Below are 23278 nucleotides of genomic sequence, written 5' to 3'. Positions count from 1 at the left end.
AAGCCGGAAGGGGCGGGCGCTAAGATACGTGGCTCAACGCACGCTGGGGGAGGGGAAACTCCGGGTCAAGGAGCAAACCCGGCACAAGATGGCGGCAGTGGCGGCTGTGGCGGCGCGTAGGAGGCGGTGAGGAGCCCGGATCCCGGGGGCGCGCCCGGGACGCCCCCAGACCCCCAAATCCCGTATCTCTCCTTCCTGTATGTTCTCCTGAGACTCCGCCACCCCCAGCCTCTTGAGGACTCTTTGTCTCTCTGGAGGCGGCCTCAGGTGCCCCCAGCCTCCTCGCCGCGTCGGGGGGCCCTTGTTTCTGGGCTTCTCCGCTCCGGCCCGGTGGCTCTAGAAGGCCGCAGCCTTGCGTTCTTCTTGGCCTTGCTCGCGCTCAGCCGCCACTCTCTCCTGGCGGCTTGCGGCGGTTAACGCTGCCGCCTCTTTTCCTGCAATGCGCGGTGCCATCGGGGCAGAGGATGAGATGCGGCCCGGCCTCCAGGAATGCAGCCTGCTGCCCTGCGGCCCCTCAGCCGCGCTGGAAGCACCGCGGCCGGCAGTCTTGCTTCCACTGCCCTTCTCACCCTCCCCTCGAGAGCCCCGGACCCTGCCCTGGCCTTGTCTTCACGTGGACACCAGCCCTGGCTTGTTTGGTGTCCACGGTCGTTGGGCACGGCTGGGACAGGATCCCGTAAGTTCACAGTCGACCTGGATGATGTTGCTCAGACACAACAGTGGTTTGTTCTGCATTTATATTACTGAAAAGACGGTTCGAAACAGTCATCAGCGCCAGCGTGTTTACCAGGACCTAACGGATGTATCGGGGTGGGAGAGGCACGTACTGTCGGCAGCGGTGAAAAAAGCGTGGATTGTAAATTCGACTCCAGAAGCCTGTGACCTGAAACAATAAATGGGTGTATCTTTCCCTGCGACTCATTCCTGACCTTGGCTTGTGACCACCTTTTGCCCAGGGGCGTTCAAGGCATTCCTGAGTTCTTTGGGACCTTCCAGCAGGTCACATCTGAAAAATCTTTCAGAAATCGTATCCCCATTGGCATCTCTCCAAACCCATTTTATAGATTGTGCAAGTAGGACTCCAGAGAGTATTTAATTCACTGTACTTCTGATTACTGGTGCTTTGGGCTGGTGGACACGGGGTCACTTGCTCAGGGTGTCCGCTGCAGTCACTCCTCAGGACCTGGGCTACATTCCTTGCTTTTGAGTTTTCTGGTAGCATTTCTTCTGCTTGTTTTGCTACTACTTGTTCCTGCTTGACCTATTAAACCACAAAGCCTGGTGTTTTCCTCAAATTTCTGTGTGGCCTGGCTTGCCTAGCACATTCTTCTGGAACTGGAGGGCTTACTGTGTTCTGTGATCTCCTTTCTAGTGATTTTCTTTACCTTTAGCTTTCAAGCAGGTACTGAGGATATGCTGGATACAGTGTGTTTGTAGGCCCTGCTCTTTTGTTACCCTATTAGCAGGCAGCAAAGTTTTAATGCTGAGGAGAAGTGTGTGTTTTTGTTTATTTTCCCTTATTTGGAACACTTTCTCCGAGTGTGCTCCTAATCAGCCACTGGGAGAGCTTGTTTAAACTGCAGATTCCCTGGGACCCGGGAATCTTCATTTAGTAAGCACTGCACGTAACTCTTAACAGACGCTAAAGTGTGGGAATCCCTATTTAGGATTTACTCAGAATGGATGAATAGATCCTTAACAAACTAACATGTTCAGATAAGCCTGTTAGTCCCTTGTCTGTCATTTGATAGCATGTTGGGGAAGTGACAAGTTTGTGGTAACCTTGGTGTGATGGCCCTCAATGAGGCAGGCCCTGCTGGTGGTTAGTGCAATGTGCTGTACATCATGAAGTACCTGGGCCCTGGAGTTAGGCAGAGCTGAGCTCACCAGTGTCACCTCGTACTGGCTGTTAAATCTTGGATGAATTAATTGAACCTTTTATGCCTCAGCGTTCCCATCTGGGAAAAATCCTAATCCTACATTCACCAAGAAAACAGTGAAAGAAAGGGAAAAGTGTTATTAGTGTGTATAAAGAATTGGTTCTGAACACTGGTTGCCTATTAGAATTGTTTAGGGGAGTTTAAAATCTGATGCCCAGTTCCCACTTCAGGCCAATTAGATTGAAATCTCAGGGTGAGACCCGGGCATAGACACTACTGAAAACAGCAGGGAGAGTTGAAAACTAGTATAAGGCAGTTAGTCAGGCCCCCGGGTGCATACTAGGACTCAATACAGGTTAGCTATTATTCTTTTCAAGCTTAGGTGGTGATAGTGGTGACTTATGTCAAAGATACAGCAGTGGGGATCAGAGGAGCAGGATGCCGAGAGTGTTAGGGGTGTTAGGACCCTAGGAACCTGTGACCAGCGGGCTAGCTGAGGGTACATCTTGAACTTTTTCACTGTAGGTCCCCCCAGTGTCTTGCCAGTGAGAAGGCATGGCTTACTTTGTTTCTCTGTTCCACACATACGGTACCACCACTTCCCCTGGCACTGGCTGTTACTGTTCCTTTCCTCTGAGAGGCTGATGTAACCCGAGTCAATACCAGGCCTCTGAAGGCCAAGGATCCTTTGTCCACTTCCTCTGCCTTTTGAGGGAAAGGTGTGTGTGAGCCAACTCCTCAGGCCTGACACTTCACCCCTGTCCACTCTGCCTTGTTTTCTGTTTAATGGGACTCTATCTTTCTCCCCTTTCAGGGTTGTGGTGGGAAGAGGCCTTTACCTCAGAAGGTGGGGCCCTTCCTGACCCTGTGCTGATCGTGCCCTCTTTGTCCTTTCCCCCCCTAGGTCTTGGACTGGTTTGGTACTGGCTTGTTTAGGGGTCTGCCTGGGAATTACCCTTGCTGTGGATAGAAGCAACTTTAAGACCTGTGAAGAGAGTTCCTTCTGCAAGTATGATATTTCTGGGAGATTAGGACGGAAGAGTGGGTAATGTGGGAGGTGTCTGTGGCAGATGAGGTAGCCTGGGGCACGGCAGCTCAGTAGAAGGACTTAGAGGCCTTGGGGAACCCTCCCCCGTTCTCAGTCATTTCACATTGGCAGGAGGCAACGAAGCATACGGCCAGGCCATTCCCCATACCGAGCCTTGCTGGACTCACTGCAGCTTGGTCCTGATGCCGTCACAGTCCATCTGATCAACGAAGTCACTAAGGTGAGGGGAGAAGAGGAGTCTGGTGGGGGTGGAGAAATGGCTAAGGGGTCATTCGGGAAGGGCAAACCTATAGCCAACATCCTGTGCCATCTAACCTTGGGACTTTTACTTTGTGAGGATTTCAGATCCCTTAGGCGAAGGGCTAGAAAGGAGGAGACCCCCCTCGGGAGAGAAATGGGTTCAGAGGGCATTTCCTGGTATAGCCCTTTCCTTTCTCCAGACCCAGACCTCTGCCTCCACAGGTGTTGCTTGTGCTGGAGCTCCAGGGGCTTCGAAAGAACATGACTCGGATCAGAATTGATGAACTAGAGCCCCGGCGGCCCCGATACCGTGTGCCAGACGTGTTGGTGGCTGATCCCCCCACAGCTGGGTAAATTTTTCCTGAGAAACATATCCATCTCCATGGCCCTTTTCTCCTTCCTAATGAACCTTTATTTGGCAGCTGACTTTCTCTTCCACATTGGGATAATAGCTGAATAGCACCCGGCCGCTCTCCTCAGCCTTCCCTCATCCGTTCCTCTGTTGCACTTGTTTTCTCAACTGATCGATTGATTGATTGGCCGAGCTGCTTGGCTTGCGGGATCTCAGTTCCCCAACCAGGGACTGAACCTGCACCCTTGGCAGTGAAAGCACAGGGTCTTAATCACTGGACTGCCAGGGAATTCCCTCACTTGTTTTCTCTTTCACCCTTTATCTTCATTCAGTCAGCAAAGAAATACTGCTTCCTCTTCTGTGCCAGGCCTGGCCTAGGTGCTGGAGATACGAGAGGGAGTCAGCAAGGCCATGGAGCTCGCCTTCCAGGAATACAGTGTCTCTGTGGTTGGTTCCTCCCTTCCCTTCCCGTCCTGTCCCCTGTCTTGTGTCGTCTGTTTTTTTCTTCTCTTTCTTTTTTTTCTCTTTTCTCTTTTCTTTCTCCCCTTCCTTCCTTCCTCCCTCCCTTCCTTCCCTCTTTCCCTCTTTCCCTTCCTCCCTCCTCAATTTCTCCTCAGATATTCAGGATAGGATTATTCAAATACTCGGGTCATGACACATCGTTGTCATTATTCCACGCATGGCTCTCCGTTAAGTATTTAACTTAGAAAATAACATGATAAACACTTCACCTAACCCAAACATACATCTCACTATCCTGTACCCCTGACTCCTTCAGAGATGATTGTTATTCTGAAGTTTATTCTCTTGTTTTTTTGTTTTCACAGTTACATCATGGGTACGTGTATATATATGTGTATATATATATATATATATATACGTACATTTGCCTAAGCAATAAATTATGTGATTTTGTTTTTGAGTTTTATAGGGAAAGTATTGTAGTGAATGTGGTCTTTTGGGATTTCCTTTTTTCACTTAACTGGATTTAACTTTGTTGCGTGTAGCTTTAGAAACTCATTTTTACTGCTGTATAATATTATGTTACATGAATATATCCCGATTTACTTTTCCATTTGTGTTGATGGGCATTTGGGTTGTTTCCAGTGTTGGCGTGAACATTCTTGTCCATGTCTCCTGTCTCCCTGTGCAGGAGTTTTCTCTTTGGTGTATAGCTAAGAGAAGAACTGCAGAGGTGTAGAATATGGAAATTATCAACTTTCCAAGATAAAGCCAAAGTGGCTTACCAATTTACACTTCCACCAGCAATATATAAGAGGCTTATTGAACTGCATCTTCTCCAACCCTTGGTACTATTGGACTTAATTCTTGTCAGTGGAATGGCTGTAGGATGATACCATGTGGTGGTCTTGGCTTGCTTGTCTTTCCCAGTTTATTACTGATATTGAGCATGTCTTCATATATTTATCTGTCATTCTGGTTTACTATTCTGTGAAATGGAAGTTCACTGCTCTGCTCATTTTTATGTTGTTTGTCATTACTGATTTGTAGAAATTCATTAGTCTTGATACCAGTTCTTTATTACTTACTTGTACTGCAACTATCTTTTCCCAGATTATAGCTTATCTTTTTACTTTTCTAAAGGTACCTTGAAAAAAAAGATTTTTAAAATTTTATTTATTTATTTATTTATTTTTTGCGGTACATGGGCCTCCCACCGCTGTGGCTATTCCCGCTGCGGAGCACAGGCTCCGGACGCGCAGGCCCAGCAGCCATGGCTCATGGGCCCAGCTGCTTTGCGGCATGTGGGATTCTCCTGGACCGGGGCACGAAGTCGTGCCCCCCACATCGGCAGGCGGACTCCCAACCGCTGCGCCACCAGGGAAGCCCTAATTTTATTTTAAAAAAATTTTTATTTATTTATTTTTGGCTGCATTGGGTCTTTTGTTGCTGCATGCAGGCTACTCTTCATTGCAGTGCACGGGCTTCTCTTCATGGGACACAGGCTCTAGGTGCGCAGGCTCAGTAGTTGTGGCTCGAGGGCTTAGTTGCTCTGCGGCCTATGGGATCTTCCCAGACCAAGGACTGAACCCGTGTCCCCGCCATTGGCAGGCGGATTCTTAACCACTGCGCGACCAGGGAAGTCCCAACGATTTTTAAATTTTAAAGTAGTTTTAGATTTATAGGAAAGTTTCAAGAATATTACGAGAGTTCCTGTATACCCTGTACTCCTGTTTTCCCCTGTTAACATTGTTGTGGTATATTTGTCGTGCATAATAAATTAATATCATTGTTAACTAAAGTTCATATTTTTTCTTTTTTTTTCATTCCTTTTTTAAAAGTGTTTTTATTTTTTAAAATTTTATTTATTTATCTTGGCTGCATTGGGTCTTCGTTGCTGCACACAGGCTTTCTCTAGTTGCAACAAGCAGGGGCTACTCTTCATTGCGGTGCATGGGCTTCTCATTGCGGTGGCTTCTCTTGTTGCAGAGCACAGGCTCTAGACTCATGGGCTTCAGTAGTTGTGGCGCTCTGGCTCAATAGTTGTGGCGCACGAGCTTAGCTGCTCCAAGGCGTGTGGGATCTTCCCGGACCGGGGATCAAACCTGTGTCCCCTGCGTTGGCAGGCGGATTCTTAACCACTGCGCCACCATTTCATTTTTTTAAATTGAAGTGTAGTTGATGTACAATATTACGTAAGTTACAGGTGTACAGTATAGTGATTCACGATTTTTAAAGGTCGTACTCCATTAATAGCTATTGTAAAATATCGGCTACGTTCCTTGTGTTGTACGATATATCCTTGTAGCTTAAAGTCCATATTTTATTCAGATTTCCTTAGTTTTTTTGTTATTTATTTACTTACTTGTGGCTGCACTGCGTCTTCGTTGCTGCGTGCGGGCTTTCTCTAGTTGCGGCAAGCAGGCTTCTCATTGCAGTGGCTTCTTTTGTTGCGGGGCATGGGCTTTAGGCGCGTGGGCTTTCAGTAGTTGTGGCACACGGGCTTAGTTGCCCCGCAGCATGTGGGATCTTCCCGGACCAGGGATTGAATCTGAGTCCCCTGCATTGGCAGGTGGATTCTTAACCACTACACCACCAGGGAAATCCCAGATTTCCTTAGTTTTTACCTAATGTCCTTCTGCTTCACGATCCCATGCAGGATACTGTTTTATATTTAGTTGTCATGTCTCCTGAGGCTCCTCTAGACTGGGACAGTTCCTCAAGACTTGTCTTGTTTTTGATTACCCTTAAGGTATCTTTCAATAAATAGAAATTCTGAATTTTATGTTGTCAGGTAGGTAAGTCTCTTACCTTTTGGTGTTAGTGTTTTCTAAGTTGTGTTTAAATAACCCTTCTCTACCTCAGAGTCAGAAAAATATTTTAAAATATTTTCTTCTAAAGATTTTACTTTAAAATTTTAAGTCATAATCTGTCTGGAGTTGATATTTGTATCTGGTATGAGGTAGGAGTGTGATACCATTTCTTTTCTATACAGAAAATGTGTTTTTCCACTGTGTTATTGAATAGTCCTCCTGATCTCACTGAACTGCCATGCCGTCTGTTACATTTCAACATTCTAAGATGCTTGGGTCTGTTTCCAGGCTCTTTATTTGATTCCTTTGGTCAACTTCTCTGTCCCTGTACTGTTACCACACTGCCCGTATAGCTCTTAGCAGGTCCCCCGTTTTCTAAGTGTCATGACTACTCCTGGCACTTTGCACTTCCTTATATCCCCTTTGATTTCCTTCCCAGGCTTTCTGTCTCTGGCCGGGATGACAACAGCGTGGAGCTAACCATGGCTGAGGGACCCTATAAAATCATCTTGACGGCACGGCCATTCCGCCTCGACCTGCTGGAGGCCCGCAGCCTTCTGCTCAGTGTCAATGCCCGAGGACTCTTCAATTTTGAGCGCCAGAGGGCTCCCAGGGTCTCGTGAGTACAGGGGTCAGCAGTGAAGGGGACCCAGTGTGAAGGAACCTAGGGGTGTTGTAGGGTCTGGCACTGGGTCCCTGGGAGGAGACAGGGTGCTAGTAGAGCCAGGTCGGGGCTGGGGACTGGGAGAAGCTGACCATCAGGGAGGGTAGGAAGCAGACCTGGGTTGAAGTTTCTCCATTTCCTGTACAGACCAGGAGGCAGTCACTTTTGTCCGTGAGCTGTACCCTGGGCGCCTCCTCCCTGAGAGGCCTGCCCGGGTCTGCCCTTCCCTCTTCCCCCTCTCACACCATCACATTTCCCAGATTTATTTTCTTCCTTTTTTTGGTTTTGTTCGGTTTTGTTTTTTGTTTTTAATTTCTTCCCCCACCCCATCTCTGGAAGTTTGTCGACTGAAACTCACTTTTATGTTTCTGTTTTTGTGTTGGTTTTGTGCCTCCTTTTCCCTTTCCCTACCCGTCTCCTCCTGCCCCAGTTTCTCGGATAAAGTTAGTCTCACGCTCGGTAGCATTTGGGATAAGATCAAGAACCTTTTCTCTAGGTAAATCCATGACCACTGGTACTGTATCTGTTCCTCTGCCCTTACCCGCCCTTCACTCTGGTCCCCAGGGAAGGTGCCCCAGACCCTTCCATACCCTGTCCTTCACTCACCTCTTTTTCCCCAGCTATATGGTCTCTGGTTCCTGTTCCCCATTTCCCTGGCTAGGAGCTCCCTGGGAGAAGGAAGATTAAATGTTGGATATCCTTGAGGAATGTAGGGAGCTTCTTGCTTTGCCAGGGGGTGGAGAGATGCTGCCTGTTGCTGGGGTTCTTGCCTCTCAGCTGGTGTGCGCTGAGGCTCTGGGCAGAGCTGCTTGCCAGCTGCCCTTGAAAGCATCCTTTGGCAGAACCTCTTGTTTGAGTCCCTGTGTAGAGGCTTGACCATGGTTATGACTCACTTGCCTTTGCAAAACCCTGTGTCACGCCAAGAGGCTGAGGCCCAGTGAGGGAGGTTGGGGCCAGAGTCTCTTGGTAGAGGCAGCAGGGCTAGGACTGGCATTCCGAACCCAGGCCCTTGAACCTGTCTGCCTGTCTCTTCTGGAATGCTGGCAGAGGCCGGTGGTTTGGGCCTGTGTTTGGAAGGCACCTCTTGGTGGCATTTACTTCTCATTTCCCTTTCTCATTTCTCTCCCTGTCCTTTGTACACTTATCTGCTCAGTGGGGGTCCCTTTCCAAGCTTTAACATTCAGTCCCTTCCTCCATTGCCTTCGTTCCTTTGGACCCTTGGCTCTCTATTCCCTCACCCCTCCTTCCACTAGCCCCTCGTCCCTGCCCCCTCTGGATTGGAGCAGACAGCTCTCCTACCTTCCAGGCAAGGATCAAAAGACCCAGCTGAGGGTGATGGGGCCCAGCCCGAGGAAACACCTGGGGATGGTGACAAGGCAAGTTGGTGGGGGTGGGTGGTTGGAGCACAGGGCTGGCTGGGAGGTTGGAGGGGAAAGGCCCACAAGAAATTTGAGCTTAGTCTTGCCATTATGGATGGGATTTACAAAATGGGCAAGGGAGGAGGGAGGACCTGGTGTGTGACTGAGTAGTGGTCTGCTTTCTCCTTCCAGCCAGACGAGACCCAGGGGAAGGCAGAGCAAGATGAGCCAGGAGCCTGGGAAGAGACATTTAAAACTCACACTGACAGCAAGCCATATGGTGAGGGGCTGGGAGAGCCTTGGGCAAGGGGACAGGGAGTCCTTGCCAAACAGAAGCTCGGGAGCTCATCTTTTGCTTTTCTTCCAGGCCCCACGTCTGTGAGTTTGGACTTCTCTCTGCCAGGCATGGAGCATGTGTATGGGATTCCCGAGCATGCAGACAACCTGAGGCTGAAAGTCACTGAGTGAGTTCTGTAGTGACATCAGGATACTGGGGGGGGGAGGGAAGGGGTCAGAAGTCAGGGCTGTGGGAGATGTGCATACAGATTAGACAAGCGTGGCTCACTTCCTGTGCCAGAGAACCTTTGGCCATCAGAAAATTCTGCTTTGAGAAAGGGCAGAGGGGCCAGTTTTTATCCCTCATTTGTGTCTATGGGGCTGGGGCTGTGCGTGCCATGGCCCGGGGCCAGTCTGTCTGTCTGTCTGCCTGCAGGGGTGGGGAGCCATATCGCCTCTACAATTTGGACGTGTTCCAGTATGAACTGTACAACCGCATGGCCCTGTATGGGTCTGTGCCTGTGCTCTTAGCACACAGCCCCCATCGGGACCTGGGCATCTTCTGGCTCAATGCCGCGGAGACCTGGGTTGACATATCCTCCAACACTGCAGGCAAGGTGAGAGCACAGGCGTGGGGGGCAATAAGGGAGGGGATCGTCAGGCCTCGAGACAGATGGGTGTGTTAGGGGCATTTGCTTTGAAGAGGCTGGTAGGGTGGCCTGTTTGGATACCTGTTTGGGGACTGGGTGAGAGACAGGCCCTGGGCCTTGTGAGCAGCATATGAGTTCCCCAGACACTCCCAGAAGACCCAGACTCATGGGGAAGGTATTTCCTTTTCTGCATTTATTAATACGTTTGTTATTGAGTATGCGTTAGGAGCTAGACCCTATTTTAGGTGCTGGGGATATATTGCTCACTGAGTTAGGAAAGGAGGAAGACAGAGATTAAACAGGTAACAGAGGGAAGACGAGTTCAGTGGTGGTAAGTTCTAAGAAAGAAATGCAGCGGTCATGTGATGGGCATGGGCAGTGCTGCTTATGATGGGGCCCAGGGAAGCCTCACTGAGGAGGTGATGTTTAATCTCAGCCTGAAGTGACTCAAGGAGCCAGCTGTGTGAGGACTCTGAGGAGAACACTGCCGCTTTGTCTTTGGGTTGGGTAGCAAGAGGGTCGTGTCAGACCTCTCTCTGGTCCCCTCTGCAGACCCTGTTCGGGAAGATGCTGGACTACCTGCAGGGCTCTGGGGAGACCCCACAGACAGATGTTCGCTGGATATCGGAGAGTGGCATCATCGACGTCTTCCTGCTACTTGGGCCGTCTGTCTTTGATGTCTTCCGGCAGTACGCTAGTCTCACAGGTACGCGGTGTTCCTCCTCTCTCAGCCTGCAGCCGCGGTTTCTGGTCCTTGTCTTCTCGAGAAGGATGACTGCATTTTCAGAAATCCTGTGCCTTGTCCTGTTCTCTAGCCCTGTGCCCTTTCATCTCCCTCAATTTCTGGGCATCCCCATCGGCCCCAGGTTGAGCCTGACCCCATTGTGACCCCCATCCCTCACTGAACCTGCAGGGACCCAGGTATTGCCCCCGCTCTTCTCCCTCGGCTACCACCAGAGCCGCTGGAACTATCGGGATGAGGCTGACGTTCTGGAAGTCGATCAGGGCTTCGATGATCACAACCTGCCTTGCGATGTCATCTGGCTGGACATTGAGCATGCTGATGGCAAGCGGTATTTCACCTGGGACCCCAGCCGTTTCCCCCAGCCCCTCACCATGCTTGAGCGTTTGGCCTCCAAGAGGCGGAAGGTAAGAGGGCCGCAGCCATGGTTGGCTTTCTCAGGCATGATAGCCCTGGAGAAATCTGACCCCCCATGTTCCGTGCCCCCAGCTGGTGGCCATTGTGGACCCCCACATCAAGGTGGACCCTGGCTACCGCGTACACGAAGAGTTGCAGAACCTGGGTCTGTACGTTAAAACCCGGGATGGCTCTGACTACGAAGGCTGGTGCTGGCCAGGTAGGTGGGCCCGGAATTGAAGGAGGCTATTGGGAGACCAGGGAGCTAGAGTGGAGGCTATTTTGCCCCTCGGGTTGAAAGCCATCCTTGATTTCTTCTAGGTGCAGCTGGTTACCCTGATTTCACCAATCCCAAGATGAGGGCCTGGTGGGCTAACATGTTTCGCTTTGACAATTATGAGGTATGGCAGCCCCTCCCCGACCTGCCTCTGTCTTTCCCACTCTACCTCTTGGAATCAGTCATTCTCTGCCTGCTAGCCCTGCTATGGTTGGTTGCTCATAAGATATCAGGGGGCCTTGATCCTGGGAGGGCCCTGAGAAATGCATCTTTCTGGATTCCTAGGAGCTGCTCTGACACTGTTGGTCTTCTTCCTCCCCTCTGTCGTCTGCCTTGTGTCCTCAGGGCTCATCTCCCAACCTCTATGTCTGGAATGACATGAATGAACCGTCCGTGTTCAATGGCCCTGAGGTCACCATGCTCAAGGATGCCCAGCACTATGGGGGCTGGGAGCACCGAGACGTTCATAACATCTATGGCCTCTACGTGGTAAGGGACTGAGAGGGGAGAGACCAAGGGCCGAGGACGTGCACCGGTGACAGCTGGCTTTTGCTCCTCACTACCCTTCTTTCCTGTTCCCACGCAGCACATGGCGACTGCTGATGGGCTGGTGCTGCGCTCCGGGGGCATAGAACGCCCCTTTGTCCTGAGCAGGGCTTTCTTCGCTGGCTCCCAGCGCTTTGGTAAGATTTGGAGAATAAAGCCGTGGCAGAGGGGCCTGGGCCTGGTTCTTGGAGAAGTCTGTCCATCCTCTGAGAGTTACGTACTTCCTTCCAGCTGTTCACTAAAAGCGAGGCAGGGAGTGGGAGGGCCAGTCCCTGTTGAAGTGCTCTGGTGAACTCTGCCATCTTCAGCAGGACTCTGGGGGCCCCAGAGGAGATGTGGCAGGTTAGAGAGGTCAGCTTTATAAAAGGCTGAGCCCCTTCACTGTTTGCAAGCTCCCTCCCTCTTTTCTTCCTCAGGAGCCGTGTGGACTGGCGACAATGCTGCCGAATGGGACCATTTGAAGATCTCTATTCCTATGTGTCTCAGCTTGGGGCTGGTGGGACTTTCCTTCTGTGGAGGTGAGAGGGGGAGGAACTTGGAGCTTTGGAACTTGTTCCAAGTTCCAGCTTGGAACTTGCTTTGGCGGGAGAGGGGCAAGATAGAGGGCATAAAACCTAGGCCTGAGCAGAGAACTGACAGTCCACGGTGGGGCCTTGGGGGCTCCTTAGGCAGCAGCCCTCCTTCACCCTCTTTTCCAACCGGTTTCCTCCCTCCCCTCTCTAGCGGATGTGGGCGGCTTCTTCAAAAATCCAGAGCCAGAGCTGCTTGTGCGCTGGTACCAGATGGGTGCCTACCAGCCATTCTTCCGGGCACATGCCCACTTGGACACTGGTCGGCGAGAGCCGTGGTTGTTACCTTCTCAGTACCATGACCTAATCCGAGACGCCTTGGGTCAGCGATACTCCCTGCTGCCCTTCTGGTACACCCTCTTCTATCAGGCCCATCGTGAAGGGATTCCTATCATGAGGTGAGGCATTCAGTTGGGTCTGTGTAGAGTGGACTGAGATGGCTGGGAGACTGGGCTCCATCTCTGGGCCTCTTTCTTCATTCGCCAGGGCCTTGTAAAGGAGGGAATTCTGACTGCAAGGTCAAGAGTAAGAAGAGACCAGTGGGGAGATGAAGAGCAGTAAACGTTACTGAGTGCTTATGACATGCCACGCATCACTATCCCCAGAGCCAGAAACAAGTCAGACAAGTGTCCTACCCTTGTGGAACTTACATTCTTGGGAGGAAGACAGAGAGACATGTAAAAAATATGGAAATAGGAAAACTGCCAAAACTGACAAGCTTTTTGAAAAAAATAGAACAGGGTCACGGGGTTAAGTTCCACAAACAGGCCACGTAAAGATGAGCCCTGACTGATGAGTAAGACAGACTTTTGTGATGCAGAGGAAGAATGTTCCAAGCAGGGGAGACTGGAAGTGCAAAAATTATGAAATGGAAATGAGTTTGTTGTGTTCAGGGAGTAGGAACAAACCAGTGTGTCTCAGGGGAAAAGAACCAGAGGGAGAGGTAGATGAGGGGGAGTGGAAAATTCAACTTGAACTGGAGGGCTTTTCAGGCCACGACAATGAAGTGGCCGCTGGGAGGTAGCTATGCAGAGCAGTTTCCAGAGGGAGCAGGGTGGGAGGAGGCAGGGAGACGGGTTAGGAAGTTAAATGTCTAGACCAAGGTTAGAGTGCATAGCTGAGTCCTTAAGCCTGCTGGTCTGTCTGGCTACCAGCTCGCGGGTCTTTCCCCTGTGCTGTTCTCTTTGCCAGTGCCTGGGGTAGCACCTTTGACTTCTGCCAAACAGCAAGTGTCTTCCTTTCTCGTCCTGCTTCCTTCCTAGGCCCTTGTGGGTGCATTATCCTCAGGATGTGACCACCTTCAGTATAGATGATCAGTTCCTGCTTGGTGAGAAACAAGGGGGACAGTTAGTGGTGGGTTGGGATAGGGCTGAGAAGAAGCAAGCGCTGAGAGATGTGTCTGTGGATGTGCAGGGAGGGAGGAGTGAACGAGGCCAGGGCTGCAAGGGGCTGGGTGCTCTAGGGCTCCCTCTTTGGGAACTGATCTCCCCAGTTCAGAGTTGATTCTGCTGTGTCTTAGGGGATGCGTTGCTGGTTCACCCTGTATCAGACTCTGAGGCTCATGGCGTGCAGGTCTATCTGCCTGGCCAAGGGGAGGTGAGTTAAGGAAGGGTGTGGTGGGGAAAGGTGGTGGAGGTCAGAGAGGGTAAATAGAGTGGGGGGTCCTCTGTGCAGTGAGTGACCGAGTATATCTTCTGTACCCACAGGTGTGGTATGACATTCATAGCTACCAGAAGCATCATGGTCCCCAGACCCTGTATCTGCCTGTAACTCTAAGCAGTGTGAGTATGCCTGGCCCAGCTGCCAGGTCCGTCGGCCTGTAGGTTTCCAGAAGGGGAGAGAGTGTATGTTTCAGAGTCCAGTTCCTAAGGGGACACAGATATGCACGAGCAAAAGATACTGCAGGGCCCAGGGTTGAACAACAGGGCTGCTTCATCCCAGCACTGCTCTTGCCCTAGATCCCTGTGTTCCAGCGTGGAGGGACAATCGTGCCCCGATGGATGCGAGTGCGGCGTTCTTCAGACTGCATGAAGGATGACCCCATCACTCTTTTCGTTGCGCTCAGCCTCCAGGTGAGCGCATAGGCAGGGAGCCTCCTCAACCATCTGCCTACCTTCCTAGGGTTCAGTCCCCTGGGGATGTGCCCCTCACTCCCTCTTGGGCTCAGGCTCTCACCTATCCCACTTCCTGCTCAGGGTACGGCCCAAGGAGAGCTCTTTCTAGATGATGGGCACACGTTCAACTATCAGACTCGCCACGAGTTCCTGCTGCGTCGATTCTCATTCTCTGGCAACACCCTTGTCTCCAGGTAAGGAGGTACCCTTTCTTCCTCGGCAGCCTCTGGGATGCTTACAGCTCACTGTGCTCTTACATCATGGCCTTGCTCTGCTCGCCTCCTTTCTGCTCTGACAGTTTTTTTCCTGATGGGTATCCGTTTTTGCTTCCTCCAGCTCAGCAGACCCCAAAGGCCACTTTGAGACACCAATTTGGATTGAGCGGGTGGTGATAATAGGAGCTGGAAAGCCAGCAACCGTGGTACTCCAGACAAAAGGTGAGTGATCTGGCCCCCAGGTGAGGAAAGAGGAGAAGCAGGGGCAGGGTTGGGGACCCCCTGCGTATAGGAAAGTAGTTGCTGTTGACTCTGGCACTCTTTCTCTTTCCTCCACCAGGATCTCCTGAAAGCCGCCTGTCCTTCCAGCATGACCCTGAGACCTCTGTGTTGACCCTGCGCAAGCCTGGCGTCAGTGTGGCATCCGACTGGCGCATTCACCTGCGATAACCCAGGGATGTTGCGGTGGGGTCTGATGGTCACGATAGTTACTCTTCCTTCTGCCCTGGAGTTTGACCTTCCCCAGACTTCACCTTTCTTATCTCAAGATCCACATTCTGCCAACATCTGGGCAGGATGAGAGGGCTTTCCCTGGGCTCTGAATTCCTTTTGTGATCTCCTGACCTCTCCCACCCCATTGACACCACATCTCCCTTCATCCCCAAATATTCTGTTGCTCTGACTGGAGCACATTCACCTGTGAAGACCTGGGGACCACAGGGCCCTTGCTTTCCCTTCTCTTTTCTTTCTTCTGGGGGCCCTGAATCTCCTCCATACCCTCTCCATTCATGTCTCTTGTGTGTTGATGCCATTTCTTGGAAGAAGATGAGGGCAGTGAGCTTTAGGGCTCCTTTTCTCCTTCCCCTTCCCTCCCCACCAAACTGTTCTCCCTCCTTTTATTTCTTCCTCCTGGCTCTTCTCTATCAGGCCTCCTCTTTTTATGCCCCATTGGTGCACTGGGTCCACCCCTTACCCTGATAAGGGATGAATGGATCAAAGGAGTGAGGTTGCGGGCAAACATCCTCTTCCCTGGCATCCCAGCCTTTCCTCTCCCTGCTTCTATCTAGAGCAGCTGCGGTTCTGACAGGGGCAGTTCTACCTCCCCTGTCCCTTGGGGGAAAGAAGTTTCCACTCCTTAAGAGGGGATGAGCGAGACTTCTTTTGCCTCCTAAAATTTTGTCCCCTTGAGGGGCATTCCAGATGGAGAAATCAGTCGTGGTTTCATCGAATCATGGTCACCTGTATTTATTGCTGGGGGAAGGCTGAGGGTGGGGGAGATGATCATGTGCGCTCAGGGTTGGCCCAGGGCCCTGGGTGGGGGTTGGGGGAGGACTAACTGGGGACGATGGGGAATGTTTGTGGGAATTTTTTTTACTTCCTTTTGGCCCCCAGCTGTGACAAGTTTTGATAAAAGGAGAAACAATAAAGAGAGAAACCATAAATAACTGTTGGCATCTGGATTCCAGTTCTGGCCTGAACCACAGACCCCTAAAAGCCTGAGGACCTGACATTTTCATTTAGCTTCAGCATAAGCCTCATTGGTTGAGCAAAATGAGTGAGTGCAAGCCTCCTTCAGCTTGCTTGATGCCAATTTTTTAAAAAATTAATTATTTTTGGCGGCATTGGGTCCTCGTTGCTGCACGCGGGCTTTCTCTAGTTGCGGCGAGCGGGTGCTACTCTTCCTTGCGGTGCGCAGGCTTCTCATTGAGGTGGCTTCTCTTTGTTGCGGAGCATGGGCTCTAGGCACATGGACTTCAGTAGTTGTGGTACGTGGGCTCTGTAGTTGTGGCTCGCAGGCTCTAGAGCGCAGGCTCAGTAGTTGCGCATGGGCTTAGTTGCTCTTCGGCATGTGGGATCTTCCTGGACTAGGGCTGGAACCCATGTCCCCTGCATTGGCAGGCGGATTCTTAACCACTGCGCCACAGGGAAGCCCCTGATGCCAGTATTTTCATAGAGGAGCCCAGCAAGGTCATCAGATTTTAGTAGGCCTAGTTAATAGTGGTGACCAGAGCTAATGGGGTCCCTCTTGAATAGAAATAGCTATATGTCAGATGTTCTCATACTAAAGACTGCTTCTCTTTAGCTAGCAGCATTTAAAAAAATTTCCTGGGCTTCCCTGGTGGCGCAGTGGTTGAGAGAGTCCGCCTGCCAATGCAGGGGACACAGGTTCATGCCCCGGTCCGTGAAGATCCCACATGCTGTGGAGCGGCTGGGCCCGTGAGCCATGGCCGCTGAGCCTGCGCGTCCAGAGCCTGTGCTCCGCAACGGGAGAGGCCACAGCAGTGAGAGGCCCGCGTACAAAAAAAAAAAAAAAAAAAAAAAAAATTTCCCATTGTTTTAGTGACAGGATATAGTTTCCTCCATTTTGTAGACTGACCACAAGTCTTTGAGATTATTTTAACAAGAAACTAGGTTTGTTTGCTTGGAAAAATTACTGCTCAGAATGGTTTATGCCTGTGAGGAGTTAGGGGATGTGTTCATGGAATTCCTCAGCTTGAGAAGTATTTCGAGGGGCTTCCTGGGTGGTGCAGTGGTTAAGAATCTGCCTGCCAATGCAGGGGACACGGGTTCGAGCCCTGGTCCGGGAAGGTCCCACATGCCGCGGAGCAACTAATAAGCCCGTGAGCCACAACTACTGAGCCTGCATTCTAGAGCCTGTGAGCCACAACTGCTGAGCCTGTGTGCCACAACTACTGCAGCCCGCGTGCCTAGAGCCCATGCTCTACAACGAGAGAAGCCACTGCAATGAGAAGCCCATGCGCCGCAATGAAGAGTAGGCCCCGCTGGCCGCAACTAGAGAAAGCCTACGGGCAGCAACGAAGACCAGATGCAGCCAAAAATAAATTTATTTAAAAAGAAATTTCCAGTTAATTCCCTGGGAGACAGCTCATTGCCTTGGCATTTTACCCCCACCCCTACTGTCACCTGTTTCAGTGTGGGTCAGAGGAGACAGTACAGCTCCTGGAGTCAGGTATCTAGAAGGGACATAGAAAATTGTACAATGGGAAATTACATGATTTGGCGCAATTTTAGTTACTTATCTGTAAAATGGGGACAATATCTCTTACACAAAAGTGGACCAAGATATGGTGACAACCCTGAAGAAGAGCAGTTGCTCCTGAACTACTGCCAGATGTGCTGGAAAAACACTATGGATATAAACTCTTCATCCCAGAAAGGGACCTGATTCCAAGTCATACTAGAAATTCCAAAAAAAAAAAAATTCCAAGAAATATTAGAATAAAAGAGGTTGATTAATTAATGAAATATCAAAAATACCCCTTTACTATTTTTTGGTTTAATTTATTAGATTACTATGTATTTTTTGCATTTTTGCAAAGAGTATCTTGTTAAATATCAAAATTCTGCAACATCAATTTTTAGAGTGATAATCTAAATTGTATTAAAATTATGATCAAAGGATTATAGTGGGGCTTCCCTGGTGGCGCAGTGGTTGAGAGTCCGCCTGCCGATGCAGGGGACACGGGTTTGTGCCCCGGTCCGGGAAGATCCCACATGCCGCGGAGCCTGTGCGTCCGGAGCCTGTGCTCTGCAACGGGAGAGGCCACAACAGTGAGGCCTGCATACCGCAAAAAAAAAAAAGGATTATAGTGAGGATTGTATGAGATACCCTGGGCACAGGCTTGGCACATGATAGGCCGTAGATTTCACTCATTCATGTAACAAGTATGTATTGAGCTACTGTTACTACCTGCAGTGACTGATGGATGAATGAATGACTATAAGGAGAAAATCTGCGCAGAGGGACTAGAGATCAAGGGGAGGGTCCCAAAGCCACTCCCAAGTACCCTACCTGGCTTCTAGCCGCTGGCCGCGCGCGCTTGATACGCCGGATGTGACGTCACCCACTACCGTGGTTCCCAGAACTAGGCGGTGGGAGCGGAAATTAACCCGGAGGGAGGGAGCGTGCAGACTGACCGGAAGTGGGCCGCAACGTTTGCCGCCAGCTCCAGCTCCTGGGAGCAGGTCGAGAGGTGGGCGGGACAAGGGGCGGGGCCGATTCAGGGCGGGGCTTGAGGGCTGGGGGCGGGGACCTTCGTGCCTGCAGGACCCCGCCTGCCCAGGCGCCGGCGGTGGCGCGGCCATGAAGCTGAAGCTGAAGAACGTGTTCCTCGCCTACTTCCTGGTGTCGATCGCCGGCCTCCTCTACGCGCTGGTGCAGCTCGGTGAGCGGGGCGGGGCGGGGGTGCGGCGGGTCGGCCCGAGGTCACCCGCCGCCGAGCATCCCGCCCTGGGGATGAACCCCTGCGCAGACCCCATTCATCCGGATCGGCCCTCCGACAGCCCTCTGCGGCCGCCGGGCGCACTCCCCTCTCTAGAACGCACCGCGGCTGCCCGCCGCACCTCGGGTGAAATCAGACTCCTTCCCAGAGCCTGCAAGGCCCCTCATGATCCTGCCTCGGTCTGCCTCTCTAACTCCATTTCCTCACCCTCTCGCTCGCTCTGCTCCGGCCACACTGGCTTCATGACAGTTTCTTGAAAACCCCACGCTCATTGCTTCCAAGCACTTAACCTGTCCCCGCTGCCTGTGGTGCTCTTCTCCCAGCTCTTTCCCAGCTGCCTCTTTCTCATCCTTCAGGTTTCAGCTCACATGTCACCGCCTCACAGGCCTTCCTTGACCACCTTAGCTAAAGTTAACTCTTCTTAATCTGGATTCTCTTTAAGTCTCTATCCTATTTGTTTCCTTCATGGCCCTTACCACAGTTTCTAATAATTTTATTAATTTGTTTCTTTGCTTAGTGTCCAGCTCCTCCACTAAACTGAAACCTCCATGAGGGCAGGGACCATGTCTGTTTGGTTTCCTGCTGCATCCCGGGCACTTAAGGCAGTGCCTCCCAGGAGGAGCATTCAATAAATATTTATCCAATGATGGAATCAATGAATTTAATGAGTCTTTGATCACACAGCCAGCGGAACAGATTGAACCCTGCCTGTTATGCAGGGATTTAGAGACTGGGCCACTGCATGATCCTCAGGTGTTTGAAAGACTGTCCTGTTTTAGGAGATCAACTTGTTCTTTATGGTTCCAGAAGGCAGAATTAGGACCAGCAGGTAGAAAGGATGGAGGCAGGTAATCAGCTCAGTAGCCAAATGAAAACTGTAATGGATGGAATTGTTAAAATCGGAGAGGGACTGCTAATTGAGGCAGTGAGCTCCCCACCACCCAAGGCGTAGAAAAGCTGTTAGAGAAGTTGTAAAGAAGTTGTAAAAGCTGTAAAGAAGTTGGCCCTTTGGGATGCTGAACATACTATGGTTCTCTGCCCCCATCCCTGCTTCCTGGGACCAGGCCAGCCATGTGACTGCCTCTCTCCCCTGCGGGCAGCAGCAGAACAGCTTCGGCAGAAGGATCTGAGGATTTCCCAGCTGCAAGCCGATCTCCGCCGCCCACCCCCTGCCCCTGCCCAGCCCCCTGAACCTGAGGCTCTGCCTACTATCTATGTTGTTACCCCCACCTATGCCAGGTATGGGCTGTGATGCACCCAAGATCTGCATGGACCAAGAGAACTGGGGTCGATGATGAGTTGCGGGAGGCGCTGGGCCAGGGCATGTTCCTCAAGCTAAGACATGCCTAATGACAGGCTAAATGAACCACATCATTACTCAAAGATTTGTGGTAAAATGTTTTTCTATTAAAATAGACAGGGATGCGCTGTGAAGTATAATACAATATTCCTGAGAAGTTTTAAGATAGAACAATAAAGTTGCAAAGAAATTCTGAACTTGCCAGTGAGTTCACTCTCTCTCCTTAGGGAGCCTTTGGTGAGAAAGTTTGGGAACTCCTTGACTAAATCGAAGTAGAAAAGGACTTGGCCCTGCAGTCATACGGGGGTCTAGAAATAGTTATATCAGCTATTATTTGCGGTGTGTTTACTCTCTGCCCCACACTGTGCTAAGAGTGTTCCTTTTTTTTTTTTTTTTAAATAAAACGTAGCGTCATTAGTGATACCAAGCAACTGGGGAATGTGGTTTTGAATTCTGTAGCCAAAAGGGCTTGCTGACATCTGCCTGGAATCAGATGGCTTAACCCACCTACGCCAGGGCATCTCTAGACCCTCTCCACCTCCCTACACGCACCATCAAGCCTGGTGGGGGCAGGCCCATCTGAAGGGTAAAGAAGCCTGCAAGAGACTGGGCCCCTACCTTTCCAGTTTCTTGTCCAAACTTGGATAAATCTTCGTCCCCTGAAGAGGAATGAGCCAAAGGGCTCCTTTAAACCCTTCTACCTGGAAATCCAAGCATAGGCGGCAAAGAACATGGTCCTACTGGTATTCTAAAAAGTCATGATCTTATTTAATCCTTAAAACAACATTGTTGAAAAGTATGTAAAGTACTGTTATTTTAAAGCCAAGGAATCTGAGGCTTGGGGAGATGGAGCCATTTCCCCAGATGTCTCACCTAATAAGTTATAAAACTGGTGTTCAAACCCAAATCTGATTTCAAAGCCTGTGCCCTTAATTTATAGTCAGAGCCCTGGGGTTGAGGTGAGTGACAGACATGGACATTAAGAACAGGGCAGGTGAGTCAATTCCCTGGCGGTCCAGTGGTTAGGACTCAGCGCTTCCACTGCAGTGGGCATGGATTCCATCCCTGGTCAGGGAACTAAGATCCTGCAAGCTGAGTGGCTCAGTCAAAAAACAAAACAAGACAAAGAAAAGAACAGGGAGTTTGGGTGCTGGTCGGGGAAAGGTCACAGTGGGGGTGGTGGGGTGCTAGGAGTGGCCCAGGAGAAGCCATATGTACCCTCTGGAGTGGGCAAATGGCGCCTACCCCTTTCCCTCCTGCATCTTTCCCCCTGCAGGCTGGTGCAGAAGGCGGAGTTGGTGCGGCTGTCCCAGACCCTAAGCCTGGTGCCCCGGCTGCACTGGCTGCTGGTAGAGGATGCTGAGGGCCCCACCCCATTGGTCTCAGGGCTGCTGGCTGCCTCTGGCCTCCTCTTCACACACCTGGCGGTCCTCACCCCCAAGGCCCAGCGACTCCGGGAGGGCGAGCCAGGCTGGGTTCGGCCCCGAGGTGTGGAGCAACGGAACAGGGCCCTGGACTGGCTCAGGAGCAGAGGGGGCGCTGTGGCTGGAGAGAAGGATCCACCGCCACCAGGCACCCGGGGAGTCGTGTACTTTGCTGATGATGACAACACGTACAGCCGGGAACTCTTTGAGGAGGTGAGCACTGAGATGGGGCTGGGGACACAGGCCAGGGGGGCCCGCTTCATCTTCTTCCCTAGGTGAGGAGTGGGGAGCGGTGGGGCAGAGTGACTCAAGTGGTCCTTCCTGCTGCTCCCGTTCCTCCGGGCCACCTCCCATCTGTTTCTTCTTTCCTGACTTCTGTTAGATGCGCTGGACCCGTGCAGTCTCCGTGTGGCCAGTGGGGCTGGTGGGCGGCCTGCGATTCGAGGGCCCTCGCGTACAGGATGGCCGGGTTGTGGGCTTCCACACGGCGTGGGAGCCCAACAGGCCCTTCCCAGTGGATATGGCGGGGTTTGCTGTCTCCCTGCCCTTGCTGTTGGCTAAACCCAACGCCCGGTTCGATGGTACTGCTGCTCGGGGCCACCTGGAGAGCAGTCTTCTGAGCCACCTTGTAGATCCCAAGGACCTGGAGCCGCGGGCTGCCAACTGCACTCGGGTAAGGGGATGGAGGTGGGCACAGAAATCTGACTGTGGGATGGACGGGTGATGGGAGAAGTGGAATGAGGCCCTGGGGAGTAGGATCAAGTATGGGTGTTTGAACAGGGAGAGACCCTCCTGGACTCAGATTCAACCTTGCTTGCTCTCCTGAAGGGGAAGCCGGGAGGCAGGGAAGGAAAATGGTCTTCCTGCCACTCTGTCTCCTGGCACCCACGTGACACAGAGAGGGTAAGGGATTAAGCCCCATTTTAGAGGCACTAGAGCCTCCCCCCACCCGCCCTTCATGCTTGGCAGCCAACCCGCTGTGTGTTGAGGGGGTTGGAGAATCCATTCTACACCGAGTGCCCCAGAGGCTTGGCTGTGGCTGGGCCCGGCTCTAACTGAAACCTCTCGGGACAGGTTCTGGTGTGGCATACGCGGACAGAGAAGCCCAAGATGAAGCAGGAGGAGCAGCTACAGCGCCAGGGCCGAGGCTCAGACCCAGCTGTCGAGGTGTGATGGCGGCCCTACACTGCCCACCACCACATCAGACACAGATCTGGGGGACTGGATCCCTGGCCTGCCCAGGATGTCGTCTTCCAAGTCCTGACCCCTCGGAGCCAGGGGCGGCCCTTCTGCCCCTTCAACCCCACGGCGTGGCCCAGCTGCTTCTCCCCTCCCCCCAGCCTGCCTTGTGGCACTGCCCACAGGCTAGGGACAAGCGGCCCTTGTGTTGAGCCAGATGGGCCCCGTCTGGGGCGGAGCAGAAAACAGAGTCTCGGGAGGGAGGGCGGCTGAGTGACTGGGTAACTTATTGGGGCTGGGCATGCACTGGGGGGCGGGAGGAGCTGGGCCGGACCCTCCCCACCTGAGCATGCTGACCCCCCCCTCCCCCACCAACCTCCAGAATAAAAACTCTCAACCTGGAGGGGCTTCTGTTTTCCTTCACTTCTCACGTCAGGTTCTTGCATTTGATCCTTACCAGGTCAAAACCCTGGAGTCCTGGCTTCTCCATCAGACGGAAATCAGTTCTCTCAGGGCCCCCACCCCCTTG

At 51.7% G+C, this 23278-nt stretch overlaps 2 protein-coding genes across 5 annotated transcripts; both read left to right on the top strand.

Moving 5' to 3' along the window:
• The first annotated feature begins 33 nt into the window (after positions 1 to 33).
• Positions 34 to 16047, top strand: GANAB (glucosidase II alpha subunit). 4 transcript variants are annotated; one of them, XM_059068642.2, is made up of 25 exons: positions 34 to 126; positions 2785 to 2889; positions 3040 to 3148; positions 3391 to 3518; positions 7235 to 7414; positions 7890 to 7955; positions 8766 to 8835; positions 9010 to 9097; positions 9185 to 9281; positions 9530 to 9710; positions 10296 to 10449; positions 10657 to 10892; positions 10975 to 11101; positions 11203 to 11282; positions 11504 to 11647; positions 11745 to 11841; positions 12121 to 12222; positions 12428 to 12671; positions 13536 to 13600; positions 13793 to 13869; positions 13980 to 14054; positions 14232 to 14345; positions 14469 to 14581; positions 14724 to 14824; positions 14943 to 16047. In XM_059068642.2, exons 1-25 carry the CDS (start codon positions 89 to 91, stop codon positions 15050 to 15052), a joined length of 2901 nt encoding a protein of 966 aa, XP_058924625.1. In that variant the 5' UTR covers positions 34 to 88; the 3' UTR covers positions 15053 to 16047. The 4 variants fall into 4 exon arrangements, with proteins under 4 accessions (XP_058924625.1, XP_058924627.1, XP_066893509.1 ...); XM_067037408.1 differs by having other exon boundaries at positions 84 to 819; XM_059068644.2 differs by lacking the exon at positions 7890 to 7955.
• A 2463-nt stretch (positions 16048 to 18510) lies between these two features.
• B3GAT3 (beta-1,3-glucuronyltransferase 3) lies at positions 18511 to 23152 on the top strand. Its single transcript, XM_059067926.2, has 5 exons — positions 18511 to 18789; positions 19911 to 20085; positions 21423 to 21783; positions 21953 to 22243; positions 22645 to 23152. The coding sequence occupies exons 1-5, from the start codon at positions 18708 to 18710 to the stop codon at positions 22741 to 22743; spliced, it is 1008 nt and encodes a 335-aa protein (XP_058923909.1). The 5' UTR covers positions 18511 to 18707; the 3' UTR covers positions 22744 to 23152.
• Positions 23153 to 23278: the final 126 nt, after the last annotated feature.

This window comes from Kogia breviceps, chromosome 7 (assembly GCF_026419965.1).
Source record: "Kogia breviceps isolate mKogBre1 chromosome 7, mKogBre1 haplotype 1, whole genome shotgun sequence".
Classification (NCBI taxonomy): domain Eukaryota; kingdom Metazoa; phylum Chordata; class Mammalia; order Artiodactyla; family Physeteridae; genus Kogia; species Kogia breviceps.
This window is presented reverse-complemented; position numbering and strand designations above follow the sequence as displayed.